The sequence below is a fragment of the Pocillopora verrucosa genome, chromosome 4, assembly GCF_036669915.1.
Source record: "Pocillopora verrucosa isolate sample1 chromosome 4, ASM3666991v2, whole genome shotgun sequence".
Lineage (NCBI taxonomy): Eukaryota > Metazoa > Cnidaria > Anthozoa > Scleractinia > Pocilloporidae > Pocillopora > Pocillopora verrucosa.
The window spans coordinates 21,660,010-21,678,650 of record NC_089315.1 but is presented as its reverse complement, the minus strand read 5'-3'; the positions used below and the strand labels follow the sequence as shown (position 1 = coordinate 21,678,650).

Here is an 18,641-nt window from a genome sequence, read left to right as displayed (position 1 = left end):
AGATTCGTCGAAAACTGAAAGATCGAGAGGCTTTGAAACAGCCAGCCGTTGTATTAATTAGGAATGGATGGGAAACACGCATTCTCATTAATGATTCACGAATTGCTTCTCGCATGTTTACACACATTCTCATATAACGGAATTGTTTACACCCATTCTCATGATCGATTCACGGGGGGGGAAAAAATTTTTTTTTTGCTCCTCGCATGTTTCTAACATGTTTACCACTTAGGTGCTTGCAATAATCTGCTTATTAAAACCACACCACCTTGAGCTTGCTAGTAATAGCTTTTTTTAATTCTAATCTTCAATATAACTTCTATTTAGTGACTTCTTTCGATACCGAATAACAACAATTCTCTCTAGATTAGATATAGTGTCCGGCTTAACGTCAACGTACAACATCAAGGCAAACCCTCATTGTCATAGAAAATACATTTTAACATAAAATTTTTACTAATACATCTCTTGTTCCTTTAAAATCATTGTTTTCAACAACTTATGGAAGAATTATGCCTCATATACAACACTAGTAAACTGAAAGCACTGTTTGAAAACACTCACTACGACAAAACCCAGCGTTACGACCACAATCTTTTCACCTTTACGAAAATTTCCGGTAATGAAGAGAAGTTTAGGTGGTCACATTTTAGTTGATTCAGCTGGGTTCCAAAAGCAAGTCTTACTGCAATTGTTATCATGAATCTTATACACTATAAAAAAACGATCGCCAAACACTGCTGGCCTCTGGATGTTCATAAGGTAGGTAACGTTATTACACTGTTAAATCACTCATGGAGTGACTTTCGACTGGAAAAACTCAAAAACTAATTTTATCTTTCTTGAGAGAGGGATGGGGAGGAATGATTGATTATTCTACCCGTAGAACAAACGGGCAAGGACTGCAACAAGTATGGTCTACAGACACGGAGAGTATTGACTGTTCGAAATTAAACTACCAGTAATGATGATCTGTAACCATATACAAGGTATTATAACAACCATATTTGCGGCAAGGGTGTCTTATGAGAGAGTCTAAAGGAAATGCTAGAGAAAATCTGTGTTTAATATTAAGAACCTATTACTGCTTGATGAAAACCATTGCCGATACCATGGAAAAGGACTAAAACTCGGAATGTTGGACTATTTTCGCGCTGTTCACATGACAGTTCACAATAATCCACGTAAGAATTATATCATTCTGGGAAAACTTAAAATACGTACCAGTGCTGCTAGTATCTGACCTAAAATTTGACATTTTTTTCGTAATGCATTGGACATTTCCTCTGAGAACATTTAACATTTGATTTGATCAAGGCGCTTCACAGCGCTTCGACAAAGGATAAAGCTTGGTGGATGCTTTCTTAAGGGGTTGAGATTTTGACTCGGAGAGGGACGGGAGGGGAAAGGGGGGGTGATCCTCATGTTTCTATAAATCTTCTATTCTATTAAAACCGGAACAACTCTCACACTGTTGTCCATGTAATGCTACTCGTCGAATATTTCACGGCACCCCGCGGATCTGAGGGGTCCGAAACTTTTCGTGACTGTGGACACGAAGCTGTTCTACCCACGGGTTCTTTTATGGGAAAATCCTTGTCAATAGTATCCCTTGATTCAAGGGAATAATCACTGCACTGCCTTGTTATAGAGATTTCCTCGTTATTTGAGTTGAGAACAACACTTGGTGCCATGGTAACATCATCCGTTGCTTTGCGCGTAAGAGGAGGATCAAGAAACTGTCCCATCAGGGAAATTGTTGATATCTTGTACAACGAAGTTTTTTCTTGAGTGTTGCTGGCGAGACGACTGGGTTTGAACGCCTCCGGTTGCTTGAGTTGATGAGTTCGATGATTTGGGTGGCGACAGCGCTGATAGTATATGTCCGCCTGATCATGTGTAAGAAACAAAGGTAGAGTGTTCTAAGGCATTACATGAGTTTATGCGGTCAGAGAAGGTCGTATAGGAATTAAGCAAAAGAACTTGTTAGTGTTGATAACCCCGTTACTAAACGAATCTTTCCATACATAGCACTGCTTGTTCTTCCTATTGAGCATATACATACCGACGCAGATTCTTACCTTTGCTGAAATTAGGGAGACTTTGGGTAACACGAGCGTATGCACCAAGTTTGCGTTGACGACAAGACGAATTTCTATGGTGTTCGTTGTGAAAGCCAGCAAATAAGGAAATGCGCACACTAAAATAAAGGGCAGAGAGGAAAAAAGTTAGACGCATTCGATCACACAAATATCGATGGGGTTCATTCTTTTATTAGGAAGCCAGCACGACTTTTTCGTGTTGTCAAAGGACAGTAAGATAAGCCGAAGTCGACTGTGAAAGAGACCAGAACGTTTTGGTCCACGGAGACAGGGGTTTCAATAACTTTATCCATGAGCGGCTGCTAAGTGATGGTGTAATGGGAGGCTGTGCTCGGTAAAGGAGCCGGAGGGCGGAACCCAAAACACGACCGAGAGCCTGCTCGAGGGCTAAACAGACGGCGGTGAGAGTTATTAAGCCTTCAACTCCCAGAAGTCACCAACATGTAACTTTCCCTTTAATATCTGTACATTATCCAGCAAATAGGTAACGAGAATACTAAAACTTATCAGGTAGAAGTTGTTACCCTGATGTAATACCAAATTCTCAAAACTAATTCACAGAAAAAGTGTTTGCTGCTAAAGGGGAGAATTAACAATTAGATCTTGGGAGTTAAAGGGTTAAAGGCGTTGGTAGACCGCTGGTAACTGGCTTTTATTGAAACCCCTGGGAGACATACGGCCCTACAGTATTAATCCTGTGGCCGTAGTATGAAGCGAATTCTACTGGTTTAAACACAGTGTCTTCAAGTTTTTTTTTCCTGACTAATTATTGTAGGTAACTATGCGCATTCGCTAGTGGAGAGGGGCGCCCTAAGTATGCGTTGCGTTGTCCAATAAAAAATACAATGGCCTTGGATCTAGCGTGTCATTGTTTACAAATACAGAGCTTTATGAAAAAGAAAAAAACATATGAAGGTCAGTAAAATACAACTTCCACTGTAGAAAGAACACTCCTCATTGAAAAGTTTTACCGTTTACGACAAACGCGACTTATGAAAATAATAGCAAATAAGCAACAATTACTTACCAACTGAGTTTGGAGCCGAGTTCCATTGGAATGAAAAGTTGGAGGATTGCTCTCCTGTCAGCCTTTTAAATATTGACTGGTCTGTTGGAAAAAATCTCTCGGTTAGATCATAGATAAGTAAATGACAATGAATGAAAGCTAAGACTCTACAGAGCAATACACGCTCAGCCAATAACACGATTTCGTGGTAACGTTGGTGACTCGTGTTCAAGAGTACAAGGGAGAGAAATTTATTGTAAGTCCCTCCTCTTGGGTTTTACTCGAAATCATTTATTCTCCTTTCCATTTTAAGCTGACTGTATTTCCCTTCTCCTCTCAACTTTGAGAAGAACACTTAATACTTATGTAAACTTCTCGTTTCTTCTACCCGGTACAAGCCTTAAAGATATCACTGTACGGTTTGGTCTTCAGTTGACTTACGATTATAGGAAATAAGTAACTCTGACACCTCTTCTTCGTACACGTCTACTGCCGAGACAAGAGTGGCCTTCTGCCAAGACAATACACAATATTAAAACCTCATAGCCGATGGGCAGAAAAGTTAGCTATTTTTGCAGAGTCAAGGGGTTAAATTGATGGAAACTACCGGTCAGGTGAGTGCTCAGGTAGAGACCTGGACCGAAAGTTAACAGCGACTGCGCTGCTTCCCCGACTCCTAATTAATCTCTCCGGAATTGCGGCTCTGTGCCACAAAGTGAATGATAACGATTAATGATGCAATCCTGACCGAAGTCAAAAGAAAAAAAGCGTCATGAGAAAAATGACATCACACTTCCCGTGGTTCAGTTTTAGATTAACATTTCAAAGGTACTTACAATTCAGTTAGGATAAGCTTAAATATCCACATTATTGTAACTTTCTGATTTTGACAGTAGTCACGTTACCTTTTGTTTGTCAATACTGTGTATTTTGAACACGTCTCCTGCTTCACTGATGAGATCAAACTGATTCTTGTAACCAACACAAACACGACTTTCATGAGAACTTGTGTAAACCAACGTCATTAAAATCGGCGCTTCACCAACTGTCACTTCCTGCACAAAAAGTAAGACGAGTATTTCGAGAAGCAGTGAGTAGAATATTTCGTTAAAGATATTTGCATCGTCACGCAAGGACTCTCGGATCCTTTCATGACCGCCGTGATTAGCTTCAGACTGAGAAGAAGAAGAGTTAGGCTACGAACTCCAGGTGGGCGAAGAGGAAGAAAGAAACAATAGAAGGGGGAGGGGAGGGTTAAACTCTGTCCCAGTCACACTGGACAAGTATTCCCAGTTGAAATAGTTTAAATGATACCTTGATGATCTCAAATCCATCCGCCACATCTTTGATGTTTCCTACAGTCCAAGTGCTCCACACCACAGGATGCTTCCAGCGTAATAGCGCTACTTTCCTCCCAACAGCCACTGCAAGCTTCAGTTCACCATCACCCGACTGACTCACGGCGAACAAATGGCATCCTAAATATGCCGTCAAAAAGTTTTAGAAACGAACATAAAAAGGTTTTTTCCTTAGCGAGAGTTGCCTACAGCAACAGATGTTAAAAGGTAAGAGCGATGAATAGAGGCATGACACGGAAAAATAAGAAATGGTTACAGAATGACTACGTGAAGATTTCCTTGAGATGTTCTCTACCTTTGGGTTCGAGAGATTCCCTCTGTGATCTAAGCTTACCTTTGCTTTTCTCGACTCTGTGATTTTTGCAAAATTGCCGGTTCTTTGGTTCTTCATCTTCGTCTTCGAAGTCTGTCAGTTTAAAGACGTACAACTTGGAGGAGTGGAACTCTTTACCTTTGTCCACTCGAAAAAGAAGAAGCCCAAAAGCTTCCACTACGTTGATTTGTTTCGCAACCACTGATTTATCAAATATATAGCGCCTTTTTGCTCCTGAAATAGAAAACCAACATAACTTCAGAAGTTTTTGACAAAAGATACAGAAAATACCAACAGAAAGGAAAAGTTACCCATGCAGATCGATTGCGCATCACGGAATGAAGGAAAACAAATCTAGTCAGTAACTCGTATGGAACCATTCTTAAGCGTGGGCAACAAAACTAGACTGAAATATATAATAAGAGTACAAAATTTCAAACTTTAAATCCACTACCCAGAAGTTTGAGGGTTCGATTCCTGTTCAGAATTCCCACTGATTGCAACTTCAGGCACAGCAAAACCGAGGTTAAGTACAAAGCGACATCAGTATATATGTAATAAATATGTAACGTGTTATTATTACCTTGAAGCATTTGAATGCCATCCTCTGTTCCCAGAACTAAACTATCACCTGTAAATGAAAGCCAAAGTCGTTCAAAATGTATAAAGTGAGTCCAAAAATTTCTATGAACCCGGCGGGGAAACAAGAATGCAAAAGGGACAAGAGGAATAATTCGTCACGTACATCTGCTGAGCCAGTTCATGTCTCTTCTTTAGTACAAACTCCAAGATAAAATGGAAAAGTATTAAGCGAGCCTCTCTAAGTGACCTAGGCCGAGTTTCAACGAGAATGAACACAGAGGACAGAGGGGGCATGGGTAACCTGTCATCTCGGGCAGGGGCAGGGAGAGGCGATTTTAGTTCGCACCGGCGTGCGTCAAAGTTCTTGCCATGGAGGAATATTTGTAGTACACCTATTTGAAGAAGGTTTCGGCGATTTTAACGATTTCCCTGACGTTATACGGCACAACGACAAATGAAGTCGCGAACAAACCTTTTCAATTGAATAAATATTCAGTGAACGACATAATCTCCAGCTACACCGTAGTGCACAGGAGACCAATACCCTTATTGTGTACTGCTGAATTTCACTTGACTGACCATCACCTTACCCCAAGAATCCCCGCAAAATATCTTTGTTGAAAAGTCCTCCAAAATACACTGAGGCTTCCACGGCTATGAACAAGAAAGAAAGAGTAAAAACAACAGCTGTAATCAAGAATGAACTAGAAATAAGCCCGATTTATTTTCAAACTGAATCACTTAAAAAGTTATCAGTATACCTCAACTTTCAAGTTCCCTGACGTACTCGCTAGACTTGTTGGTGCATCGCCTTTCACTATTTTGTTCAGTTTTAACGACTGGAAAGAAACGAAAGCATATTCTTGTCAAGACGTCTTTCATCGGTTTGTTATCAGTTTCATTATCAGTTGATCCTTAGTGAGTTATAGGAAATGAAAAAGAAAACATGAGACTCAATATAACTTTGGTATTTAACATTGAGATGTATTTAAAACATCAGATTTATTAGATTTTACGTAATCTGATAATTTGCAAACACGAGTTCTTTCACCTGGCCGAACTGAAGAAAAGCTTGCTCTCTTTCCATTCCTTTCCGCCGATTGCCTCGAGATTGGTCCGTGATAACGTCATTCCACGATTTACGGGCGCCAAGTTTCTACATTCAGGAGAAATCAGAGGTCAGAAAAACATTTAAGATATTTTCAAGTTATCATCAGCAAGCTTCCTTGAAAAATATCATGCCTATTACGATATAAACGTTACGTCGATTCTTTCAGCTAAACATACTTATTAATAAGCGGAAAAGCAGTTTATCAGGATATTTACTGTTGGACGTTTAAAGCCTTCCCCCGAACTACCAAATACATGTTACTTTCTCGCTTGTATGTCCTTAGTTATTGGACAATTGTCCGACGTCTCCATTGAAGCTCATCCCTCTGTCTCTTACTTAGAAATCTTCTTTTAAAGGAAATCCAGATATACCTCATGGATGTGGTCTTGGAGAAGCCTAGTTATAAGGCTGTCCAGTGTTCGCTGACGCCTGTTACTAAACGTAGGTGATCCGTAGGCGGCTTTCTCCCATTCATTACTGGAAACAGAGAGAGGAACAAAGTTCAATGACCGGAGAACCGAGAGGAATGTTACCAGCGTTTTGAAAAAAACAAGACGCTCTTACATTTGACCAGAAGGAAGTCTCTGAATTCCTGGTGATTACTGAAAACCGGTGGGCATGGTAATGGTGGGCCGAAGATTGGCACATTCTTTTCAGAGAACACTGTCAACCTGTCAAACAGAGAACAACACATTATCTCGTTTCCCATTTCCGTATGGACTTATAAGTAGCTCACAAAGCTAAATCAAAACTAAGGAGCCGGAGACCTTACCGATAGCTGTTGTCCGATTTGTTGAAAGAAACAAGAGCGTATATGTCTTAAAGAAGGTTAAGGGTCTCAACAGTTGTATGTTAAGCCTTACAACCACAACAGCGAGTCCAATATAGTCTTCTTTCGGGAGAAGAGAAGGTAATTGATTCGAGTTAGTTCACACATCATGACCATTCCCTAGTTATCAATAAAGGATACGAACAAACTTGGATTTTATAGCTGGAGGACTAAACGAAGACTTCCCATCCCAGTCTTGGAAGACAATAATAACAATGTCATTTCCTATATGGCGTTTGCGCTCCACCTGAAATGGTAGAAAAAAAAACTTCATTCAATTTACACGTCTGTGCTGGCTTAACATCGCGCCGCTGAAGGCACCAATCCGCCGATAGCGACCAAAGGCTTACTCATCAAATATAGGTGGGCCTCCACTTTTGGAATGTTTTCCAATTTTCTCCTTCCACCCTTAAAATAGAAGCATTAAACAAACTTTCAAAGCCTAATAAAAAAGCTGTTTATAAAGATGAATGTAAGATTCAAGGAAATGCTGCGGTGAGTTTTATTCTTAACCATCATGAAGATTAACTGAATTCTAATGAATTGCTAACCTGTTGTGGATTGTCAGGTGTGAAGGGCAGCAAAGTGGACACGTGGAACATAATTTCATGTCCTTCGTAAATTGTGTAAAGAGACTGGAAGCCAGTCATGTTGTCTACAGCGAAAAAAAAAGGAAAAAAAGGAAAAGGAAATAGAAATAAGAAACTCGAAATCCAAAAGAGGTGGAGCTTTCAACTTGAGACACTGAAGAAATAGTAACACTTAATATATATATAGTGCAACTAACTGTTGGAGCGAGTAATCCAATGCCGTAACCATGAATTGGCGGTACTAACGTTCAACACTTGGCCACGGTAATTTTGATGAGTTCTAGGGTGATTTACTCCATTATCAAAATGTTTCGATGACTCAGAAGTAAAAATAGGTCCCGGCCAAATTGCATTCATGGTAATGAGAGGAAAGTTTTCAGGCTGTCTGTGGTGGCCCGGCATGATTTTCAGCAGCATTCCGGGGAAAAAAAAGCCAAACGCATTTACATTCCATTTATCGTGATCGGAGCCATCCTGATGATGGCAGCCAATAGGAAACTAGAACTACAAAGAGCAATAGCTTCCTTCTTGTATAAATCAAAAGTACGAACAATGAAATTTTTTTTGGTTGAGAAGTGATGTTTAAACGGGGGCAGTACCAGTTAAGAAAAAATAACAAAAACAAAACAAAAACAAAAAAGGAAACTGATAACAACAAAGGGTTGTTTTTCTACTATTTTTGCACTTTTGCAGGTTGTCGGAGCGCAAAGTGTGCGGACGGTTTGTGTTATCACGATATGAAAACCTTCATATGGTCTTTTGCCCGAGTGGCCTGTTTAAGTAAGCTACGAAAACGAAAACCTTCTAAATTTATCAGACCTACTTTTGACGTCGAGTCCCCCACGATACTTTTGCCAGCCCTTGAGTTCTATCTTGTCACCCAGCAGTTCTAGGAAACGCTCGAAATCTTCGCTGACCTTCACTGCAAAAGGTTCAGTACTTGGGTGAGACATAAAATGCACTGAATGGATACTTGTAGAATGTTCCATACAAACAGTTATTAACTCTCTTTATAACATATAACCCAACAAATGTCTCTTGGGAGAGCTGACTTGGGCGAAACACATTATCTTTGAGGTGTTCAATAGCCTCCATGTAGAACACTAAGCTCTCACGCTGATAGGAATTGACCACCATCGCGGTTTCCAAACACAGCACTCGGGTATGTCAGGAATTCAACGCTACTTCATTACGAGCGTGCGGAAATTCTACTCAGTATACGTTTTCGTGGAATGAACAACAGAACACTTTTCAAAGTAAACTGGACATTAGGAGAACCTTAGTCTGAAAAATCGCTCCGATACATCCTTAACAGAAAATTAGTACTATCAAGACAAAGGCAAACAACTGTATAGTTACAGTGACTAGCGAGAATATTTACCATTACTAAACATTTCATCATCAGTTGTTTGTCCCTGTTTTGCATACAGAACTCCAAACTTAAAGTTTACGGATCCCTGCAGAAAAAATGGCATAAAAGTCTTAACACGCTTTACTGAGTGATGTTGCTATACAACCCAAATTGGAAATTTAGAATGAACTCACAACACAATGTACAACTTGCTTTACCTCCTGTTCTTCCAAAACCAGCAATTCCTACAGAATAATAGAAAAAAGAACACAAATAAGCAACGTGTGTGTTGGCAAAGTATGTGAGAGGGGACATTCTACTACAGAACAGGGGACTGGGCTGAGATATTTTTCTCGCCTAACGAACGAGAGCTGTCTCCCTAAGAAAACTGAAAATCCTCCTGTCAATATCATCGGTGTAATGTGAACGAGGCTTCAGTTTCTATGCCAAATTGTGGAATGAAGGTAATCGTGGCCCACCTTCTCTTTACTCTTACGATGATTATGTAGAATTTAAGAGCGTGAACGAAAGTATTGTAAACCTTGTTTCATTAACAGAGGGCTTTCCCGATAGTTTCGACTGAGTCATTTTTTGTGACGTAGAAAATTAGACCTGCCAAAAGGCAACTAGAAACAAAAAGAAAAAAGCATTCTAAAGGGTGGAAAAGTTTGATGCAGCTGCTAATGAAAATTTTAAAAAAACTTGCACCACAAGACGCATATACTGTTATGAAATCCTTATTAGCTATGTTCTCAGTACAATTAATAATGGTAATAGAACCGAGTGGAGTCCAATTCGGTCTATAATCATACGAGTGATTAACAAAATCGGACGACCGGGAAGCGGGAGTCCGATTTGTTAATCACGAGTATGATTACGGATAGAATTGAACGACACGAAGTCCTGTTACCAATCAATCAAAACTATGACAAAATTTGGGAAAGAAACTAGATCGGTTATACATTTTCATAAAAAAAAAACGAAATGTACGACAACAGCGCGCACATGACGCGTTCTATTCACTTACACAGGTATGACGGTTAACTGTCCCTTTAATTGTCCTATTACACTGTCCAATTACAAGCATGACGCATACACTAACCTATTAGTGCTCAAATCGGGATGATGATAACCAATCACGTTCGAGAATTCTGTTATAGTTTTGGTAATAAGCATATTTAAGTTGTATTCTTCTGGTTGAAGTAATTGGCTTAAAACCTAGACTACTAATAACTACTCGAATCTATGAGCCTAACCTTTTGCAATTCACGGTTTAGCACCTCTCTGGGACCTTTGTCAAACTTGTCAACTCCATACGCTCTAACAGACACAGAAAAAGAAAAATTTATGATAATTGACCGACTCTTACCATCTACGTAAATGTTGCGTGAGGTTGAGCAGGAAAATAACGCTGTGAGAGAGAAAATCAACAGCTAGGCAGACAACATATAAGTTACAAGTATCATGTCTCTGAAACCTTTAGTGTTTCAAAAACCCGTAACATTTAAAAATGCCCAATAATATCGCATGCTTTCAGTAATAAACCAGTCTCAACTTCTTCCCTTTCGTTCAGTGTTCTAGAAATAATTTGAACATGATAAGATAAGATTTGCATTTTCTTCCTTTCTGTCAAAGTTTCTCTCAGGGTGTTCACTAATTTTTCATAATAATTGGGTTTTATGTCTTTTGCATAACGCACTTGTACTGAAATCTCTTTGTCTTAGTATCATCATCCTTTTGATCTTTGAGTAAGAAATGGTACTTACTGTAGTACAGTCTTTGGAGAAATCGGTTTGTTTGGCTGGTATGGAATGCACAGCTTCTGACCACCCTAAAACCAAAGTTAAAATGTGTTTTCATTTTTGTTGTAAGAAAAAACTACTAGTATACAAAAAATAAACAAATTCAGAGCAAGACCCAATTAAAGGTCATTACACTTGAAGTCCTTGTACTGAGGCATAACCAACTGTTTGCTCATTATTTCATGTAACTTTTATAATTTCTGACAAATTAACTAATAGGAAAAGCATTCAGTTTTGCATATAACATCTCAAAGACCTTTAGTTTAATAAACAAACAACGGGATCCCTTTGCTTTCCTTAACATTAAAATGAGTTACAGAATCAAGCAAACGAGAAAACAAAAAAAAGGCTAGAATTCATTGTTAATATCAAATTGTACAAGTCAAGAATTCCTCTCACACCAAAGCAAACTACAAAGCTTACTGTTTTCCTCCAAAGAATGGCTCGGTATTGTGGAACACCATAGTTATCTGAATCTGTCAGGCAAACAGATAGAACAAAAGGACTCTTGCTTCCATCGATGCCAACAAAATTCTGATGAACTATTAAGATTGGAATAATATAAATACAACAAAGAGATCAGAACTGTACTCTGCTAAAACCTGTTACAATACCACTATACAACCAATCAATCCAAAGAAGTCCTCGGAAAGCTAATATGAACTGTTAGAAGTTACTTTAAAAAAGTTTTTTTGTGACTAAATTTACAAAATGTCGGGTCTGTTTTAAAAAATATGGTTTTTAACATGATCTCTTACCTTGTATACATTAAAGGATTATTTGTTAAATACAAAAAAGTAAACCAAATTGAAAGAGATCTGTGGAAAAGTAAAAAGTTACCTTTTCCCAGAAAATACTTGAAGTACCATCTTGTTTGGAACTCAGGATTCTCAAGGTGTACCCCACTTCCTTGCCTTGTAGCTAATCCATTCTTAACAACAGGAACGTGATAGAATAGGTTAAAATGCTGCAGGATACTCATAGAAAAACAGCTGAGTATTCTTAATCTAAGGAACAATATAATTGGCTTGAAAGTGGTTGACTACCTCCCTACATTCCTTGCATTGTGCTTGAATAGACATACCTCTCAGATTGTTTCTTTTGTTTTTTTTTAAATAAACTACAGTATTACTCAATTTTTGACACCTACCTGTGGCACTGATGGCTGCATGCCAATTTCACCACTCTCCATTCTGAACCGCCCTGCATTGTCACTCAAGTCACTTCCACTTTGATGCACACTGTTAATCTGTATAAAGCAAAATAAAACAGATGAGAAATTGGCGATGAATACAGCTCAACTGTAAGGTCGGTTACTTCTATGTACTTGAATGACTGAAAAACATCTTCAACTATCCTAGCACTGGGACAAGAGAACTGCAAGAACTAAGTTTTATGACAACTAACTAAAATAATAGAGGAGCTCACAGCGTGCGCAGTGTAGCCCCATAATCATATGAAATAGTAGAAACCCATCAAGCCAAGAAAATTGGACTTAAGAGCATACGACCCTACGACCGTACGACCAACTGCACCACAAGGTGCTACCTTTAGCATGCGCTGCTAACTGTACTGCGGGCACATCAATGCCATAGCTCTACTCTTTTTCAGATGTTTGAGCATAACGTGTGCACAACACTCAGCTAAGGAGACTCTGGGTTCAAGATTAATTTACATTTTCTTGTTGCATATTGTTGGGAAAACTTTTTAACGGTTTGCACAATTTTCTTTCCTGTTTTTGAAAATTTTCAGCCTCTTATTGTAAGCTTTTTTATGGAGACCCCCCAAAATTGCCTAATGACTTAAAAATTTAACCCTATAGCATCTATAAAAGAATCAGTTCTCTACATGGACACAGAGAAGTTGCAAATGAAAATCCATTAATAGTTTTGTTTTTTTTGTAGTTTTGTTGATGAGACGTGTGGGAAAAAAATGTGAGCTCTGCTTTTAGGCTTTACTAAATCTATATATTACTAAATACCATCGTCTGAATGTAAATTGTTGTATACTTACAGCTTCCAGTGAGCCATAATAGTGTTTTCGGCTCAAACCAGATCTTCGACCAATATCAGGAGAAGGAGCACTAGTAACAGGAGAGCAAAGTGTCAAAGTGTCAAAGTGGCAAGTTGGTCTGTGAGTTTTTACAATTAAATATTCCATTTAAAGGTTCCATTTAGATGTTAATGCTGCCCAGTATCATTAGCCAGCTAAACAAATTAAAATTGTTAGGAAAACAAATTGATTAAAAAAAGAAAAAACAATGTAAGCTACCAAACCAGCGATTATATTAGGTATTATTATCGTCACTATAGCTATTGATGTAACCATTATTTTAATTACTATGCTACAAACTCTGAATTGAATCAAATTTATTTGTTCTTAAAGGTAATTGAAAATACTGAAGCTGAAGAAACATTAGGGTAATTTTTTGTAAATGGAAAGATATAATGGAGCATCTTTTCTCTTGCAAGATTGTTTATCTTTCTTATTTAAAAAATAAAATTACAAATTTAATCTGTCTAAATTGGTCAACTTTGTTTAAGTCTAGAGCATTATCAGCCACTAATGAAAGAAATGAATATTATGCCTAAAAATTTCAGGGAAGAGCATACAAATGATCAAAAGGTAAATGTACATTTTGTTACCAAAATTCAACCAAAATTGCATTCTTGTGGTATTGTCAAGCATCCTTTGTGCAACAAAGGATTATTGCCATTTGGAGTATGGAAATCATAAATACTTAACTAGTTTTCCAAGCGACTCAAAAATACTTTGCCAAACTTTTTAAGACCTTTCATGGCCAAAACATTGTTTTACTATAAACCAGCACATAAAATGTCTAAAATATACCCCTGAAGTAACTAGAGTTGTTTTTTGTTGCATTCAGTTTTGTTTTTTGATCAATTCTAGTGTCAGCTAATGCAAACAACTCACAAACAAATATATTTCTCAGACATTGGACCAGCTCCATCCAGCTATGTTAATTTAGTTTTAAGATCTATTCCCTTAAATCACTGCATTTCAAAATGAAAATCAGAATAACATAAATAAAATAGACTTAAGGAAGACGTGACTCAACATATGACAAAAACATAACTCTCTTGCAACAAAAATTCAGTCCTCGATTGTTAACTGGATACATTAGAATATGGGGATCTCGTATATCCCCTAAAATAAAATTTAAAAAAAACATGCGCACACAACTTTGTACCACGTCTTACGAGTAAATCAAAATAATGCACCGTCATAAAAAATATACATTAATTTGAACAATAATGACTTGAAACACCAGTGCAGAACTCTATCTATTATCACTTTCGAGAGAGGCTTAAAAAAAATTGATGTCGTGTTAATTCCCTTGCTCTTTCACATTGCCTAAACTTCCTCCTATGAGAAAGGTTTTCGCAAATCTGTCATGTCATGACCCCTTTTAGCACTGACGTACTCGCGATAAAATTTGTAGGGAAAATTAATACATTTAAAGACAACTGCATCTTTTGCATATTAACATATCTTTACAAAATGACTACAAATTGAATTTACTACGGAGAAAAAGGGGCAATTTCGCATAACAAAATAAATATTGAGTTTGAAATGTAAAAAACTGAGTTACGACTCGAAATAACCAAAAACAAGTATCACAGTGTAATGAAAAGAACGTGAAATTATGGAAAAAGTTAAGTTGTGTGTTAATATTAACACCGAAGCAAAACATGCGCAACAAACGGCTTCACCGTCTAAATTCGGTTCTTTTGTCTACAATATCTGTTTAAGCTGAGTCTTGTAAAATTTAGTCGAAGAGAGAAATATCTTGGCGGTGAACAAGTGACAATTATGTTTAAGAAGAAATCAAAATCCCGCCTCCAATAGCAAAAAATATTTAAAAACAGCATTCGGAGATTATTTACCTGTAGGTGAAAGTAAAAGCTCTTGTCCTTGTGACCATACTGTGAGATAAGTCCACCAAAATTCAATATAAATGTATAACCATCGAACCAAAACTCGTAAAATCAGAGATCCTCGGTTTGACGTTTAAACAAGCGGAACGGTTCTTTTCTGAAGTAAACGTCGCAACTGCAAACTAATCATTAAAATCGAATGCTAAACGGTGCCAGACGGAGTCTTCGTTAGAAGCATTTGAATGAAATTCCAAACACACGCGATATCGGGTTATTTCCCCAACACACGCGATGATGGCAGGATTACCACAGTTTTCCTAGTTAAGACTGGATTTAAAAAGTACAATTCAACCTGCCGAATATGAGTGTAAAGTTTGTGAAGGTAAAATATAGGTTGATGTAATATGACGCGTTCGAATGACAAACCTGGCACTTGATGAAGCGCTGGTAACGAATATACAGGTGCTTTATCTGACGGAAGTGCCAGATGGTTTAAAACTGAACATCGGCGGTTTATATTCCTTCGTCCTTCAGTCAACAAAAATAAAGTTTCAAACGAACGCACTGATCCACGAATGTAAACAAACAAAACTGTCGCTTTCGACCGAACGCTTTCAGAAGGGTTTTAATAACGTCAGCTTGTGATGAAGACAACGTTACTTAATACGCAGATACGCAGTAGGCTTTCCGTGACTCGTTGAAAGGTTTCATGCGCAATACGTGTAAATTGTAAACAAGTCGTTGATTGAGGCAGTTAGCAATAATAGCATAGGTTTCGGTGCCTTTCAATAGAAATGTGCACACACCATTGAATTATTAATAAGTTACCGATTGGCCTTCTTTGGAATCTTCGAAAACAACAGGAGACAATTTACTCCAATAAGCAGAAACTTAACTTTGCCTTTGAAGAAGGTAACAAATCTTGAGCAAGTTTAAGTCAACAAGCACTGTTCCGAGTCCTCCCACTATGATAAAACGTATTGCCCTAAACAAGTCGCTTCTGTATCACTGACGGCTTTTAAAATAAACCCAATTCTTTCACTTCCAGTGATGACGTTCACTTTATGGAGAAAACATTTCACATTCGTTAGAAAAGCTGAATTGCAAATGATAATATTGCCCGGAGACCCCTTAGTGATGGATAGGTTTTTGTTAATTTATTTATTTCAAGATTTTTAATGACATGCAAAATGCTCCTTGTCGCATTTCTGCCTCTCCAAACATCCGAAAACGAGACAATTGTCGTTTTGTACAACACTTTTTCCTTTTCTAGCGTCATTTCAGTTTTTTTTCTTAATAAATTTTGTTTCTTGATGATGCTGTTATTTCGGCATTTCGCATGTCACAAAATAAAAGGATCCATTTTTTCGAGCCTTTCTGTTGAAAGAAAGCCTATTGTTGACGTAACTACAACTTGTAAACAATACTTTCAATAGTGTCCGGTCCGGAAAGTGATCTGCACTGGCAAAAAGATGAATACCATCTAGTTTTTTTCGTTTGTATTTTATGTCGATACTGCTTTACCACAATCAAGCCTAATTTTTTGCTCAGGGTGAAATCTCTAACGCAAGACATTTTTTTTCAGTTTGTAACTGCTAATCTTCCTTTCGAATTCCTTAGAGTTTCGGAAAAGCTTTTCGAATCCATCACTATCAGCTGCTACACGTTTTGAGAAGGTTGACTTCTGCTGCAAATAAATCACAAACACACGCACACGCAAAACTATCGAAAATAACTTCCAAGACTGATAATTTAATGATCACAAAAATGACAGAGGTGACATTAAATGAATTCTGAGAAAAATTGTGCAAAAAAAGGAAAACACTTAAATTTAGACCTTTAAAAAATTAAAATTTTATGGAGGCGATGATTCATCAATAACTACTTTTGATATGCAAGTCGTCTTGCATTTATCCATGACGTGTTATTTTAAAATTAAAACTCAGCCACAGGGGATTTTTTTCTGTTTTTTTTGTTTTCTTCAATTTATTTATTCATCTTTTGTTTTTGTTTTTTTATGGAGTATGATAATTTAACCATCTTTATGATCTATCACTAATACGTGCGAAATGATAAACGTGCCTTTTTTGTACAGTTTACTGATGTCATTGGGTCAATTTTGTAATCATTTTAGGCATTTCAGTCCTGAATCGTATGGTTAACAATAGATGAGAGTAAAAAGAATCTTCAAACTCTCCTGAGGCTTAAACAGACGAATAACCATCTAGATGAGAACAGCGAATTTGCTAAGTGACCAACGAAGACCCACTAATGTATGTATTTCCCTTTTTAATTGCGAGTCGAGGAGACCTGAGTACGTCTGTTGAACGTCATAATCAACGTTTTTCTTGTCATTCATAAGAACCAGTCGTAAATGCTATGGAAAAAAATTGGAACGGGAAATGAACCTTTATAAATGACCCCTCTCTTAAATTAAATTTTTGGTGAGAAAAACTTTTATGTTTCTTAGCCTTATCGTTAATTGGGGTTCTACTAAAACAAATGAGAAACAAAAAAAAGGCCGAAATCAAAACCGTGGTTGATTGAATTTAAAAAAAAAACCTCGTCATGATAAAACCAATGAGAAATAATTTCGAAAAAACCTTTGATTTGTTTCGGTATAAGTTTTGAGTTCTACAAAATATAATATGTGTTTAGTTTAGCGACAAAAGACGTTTCTTGCACGAGATTCAGTGATGGGTAAACACTCCATCTTGTCACGCATTCAGTTCAGGATCACTTTTTCATGCGAGTGCTTCATACATCGAAAAATGATAGCCTTTTACCCATATCGAATAGATTTGAGCACAAATTTCATAACTTTTATTTTCAGCAAAAAGCATCAACTCATCCAGTGTCTGTGCTAAAAAAATTTGCGTGACCTATCGACGCAAACTTTACGTGATTACAAATTGATCAAGTCAAAACGGGTAATGAAGTTTACGGTTGAATGAAAGAATTGTTAATAAGTTCGAAAGTTTAAGCCTCTTTTAAAAAATTTGAACTAAAAAAAAAAGAGGATCAGGAGACTAGAAGGAATTCCGAATTTTTTAACCATGAGTCCTGATTTACGCGGCCGTATTTGTTTAACAAGATTAATAAATAAAGCATCTCGCGATGACGTCTTTGATCATGGATGAACGTGCGTGATAGTATCTTGTTACAGACATGCACTGAATTATAATAAACTTCTGAGAAGGTCAAAAGAAGAAAAACAGTAAGGTTTGATTTGGATTTCATTTGTTCGTCCGACGGTTTTGTTTGATTTAATCTTTTACTTTATGATAGTTTAGGATTGTGTAAATAAAACATTTGAAGTAGCTTGCCAACCTAATCTAAACAGAAACAATCCCACTCCCCCCACCCATGTGTTGCTAGTAGTTTTCAAAATACGTCACGTACGTCTTTAGAGCCAACAGCACAGAAAATTTTGGTTCTGACTGAGATAACTGGGACGAGTTAAAATTTTACCTCCAATCTAACTGCAACAAAGACTAACTGATGATTCATGCGTAAACAAGAGATGCTTAACAATGTCAATATCAGTTCCACAATTTTACTGGTTAATGAGCCACACGTCTTCTTTATCATTTTGGGTTTCACAACCTCCTTGATGCAGAAATAGAATGTGAAGAGGAGAAAATTGAAAAGTTTTATATTTATATGATCATTCTATACACGGTTCCAGCCAAAATTTG

At 37.4% G+C, this 18,641-nt stretch overlaps 1 protein-coding gene across 1 annotated transcript in view; it reads right to left on the bottom strand.

Moving 5' to 3' along the window:
- Positions 1 to 452: 452 nt before the first annotated feature.
- LOC131778706 (GTPase-activating Rap/Ran-GAP domain-like protein 3) overlaps positions 453 to 18,641 on the bottom strand; it is a 19,379-nt gene continuing 1,190 nt past the window's right edge. The window contains 26 exon segments of the mRNA XM_066165235.1: positions 453 to 1,815; positions 1,817 to 1,871; positions 2,066 to 2,200; positions 3,130 to 3,210; positions 3,550 to 3,619; positions 4,014 to 4,163; positions 4,423 to 4,586; positions 4,801 to 5,013; positions 5,363 to 5,410; positions 5,952 to 6,015; positions 6,123 to 6,200; positions 6,413 to 6,517; positions 6,844 to 6,941; positions 7,028 to 7,143; positions 7,245 to 7,290; positions 7,443 to 7,548; positions 7,853 to 7,956; positions 8,715 to 8,813; positions 9,273 to 9,348; positions 9,461 to 9,487; positions 10,499 to 10,562; positions 11,009 to 11,073; positions 11,468 to 11,586; positions 11,885 to 11,975; positions 12,195 to 12,293; positions 13,058 to 13,127. Coding sequence (XP_066021332.1) covers positions 1,467 to 1,815; positions 1,817 to 1,871; positions 2,066 to 2,200; positions 3,130 to 3,210; positions 3,550 to 3,619; positions 4,014 to 4,163; positions 4,423 to 4,586; positions 4,801 to 5,013; positions 5,363 to 5,410; positions 5,952 to 6,015; positions 6,123 to 6,200; positions 6,413 to 6,517; positions 6,844 to 6,941; positions 7,028 to 7,143; positions 7,245 to 7,290; positions 7,443 to 7,548; positions 7,853 to 7,956; positions 8,715 to 8,813; positions 9,273 to 9,348; positions 9,461 to 9,487; positions 10,499 to 10,562; positions 11,009 to 11,073; positions 11,468 to 11,586; positions 11,885 to 11,975; positions 12,195 to 12,293; positions 13,058 to 13,127 — 2,692 coding nt within the window. The 3' untranslated portion in view covers positions 453 to 1,466.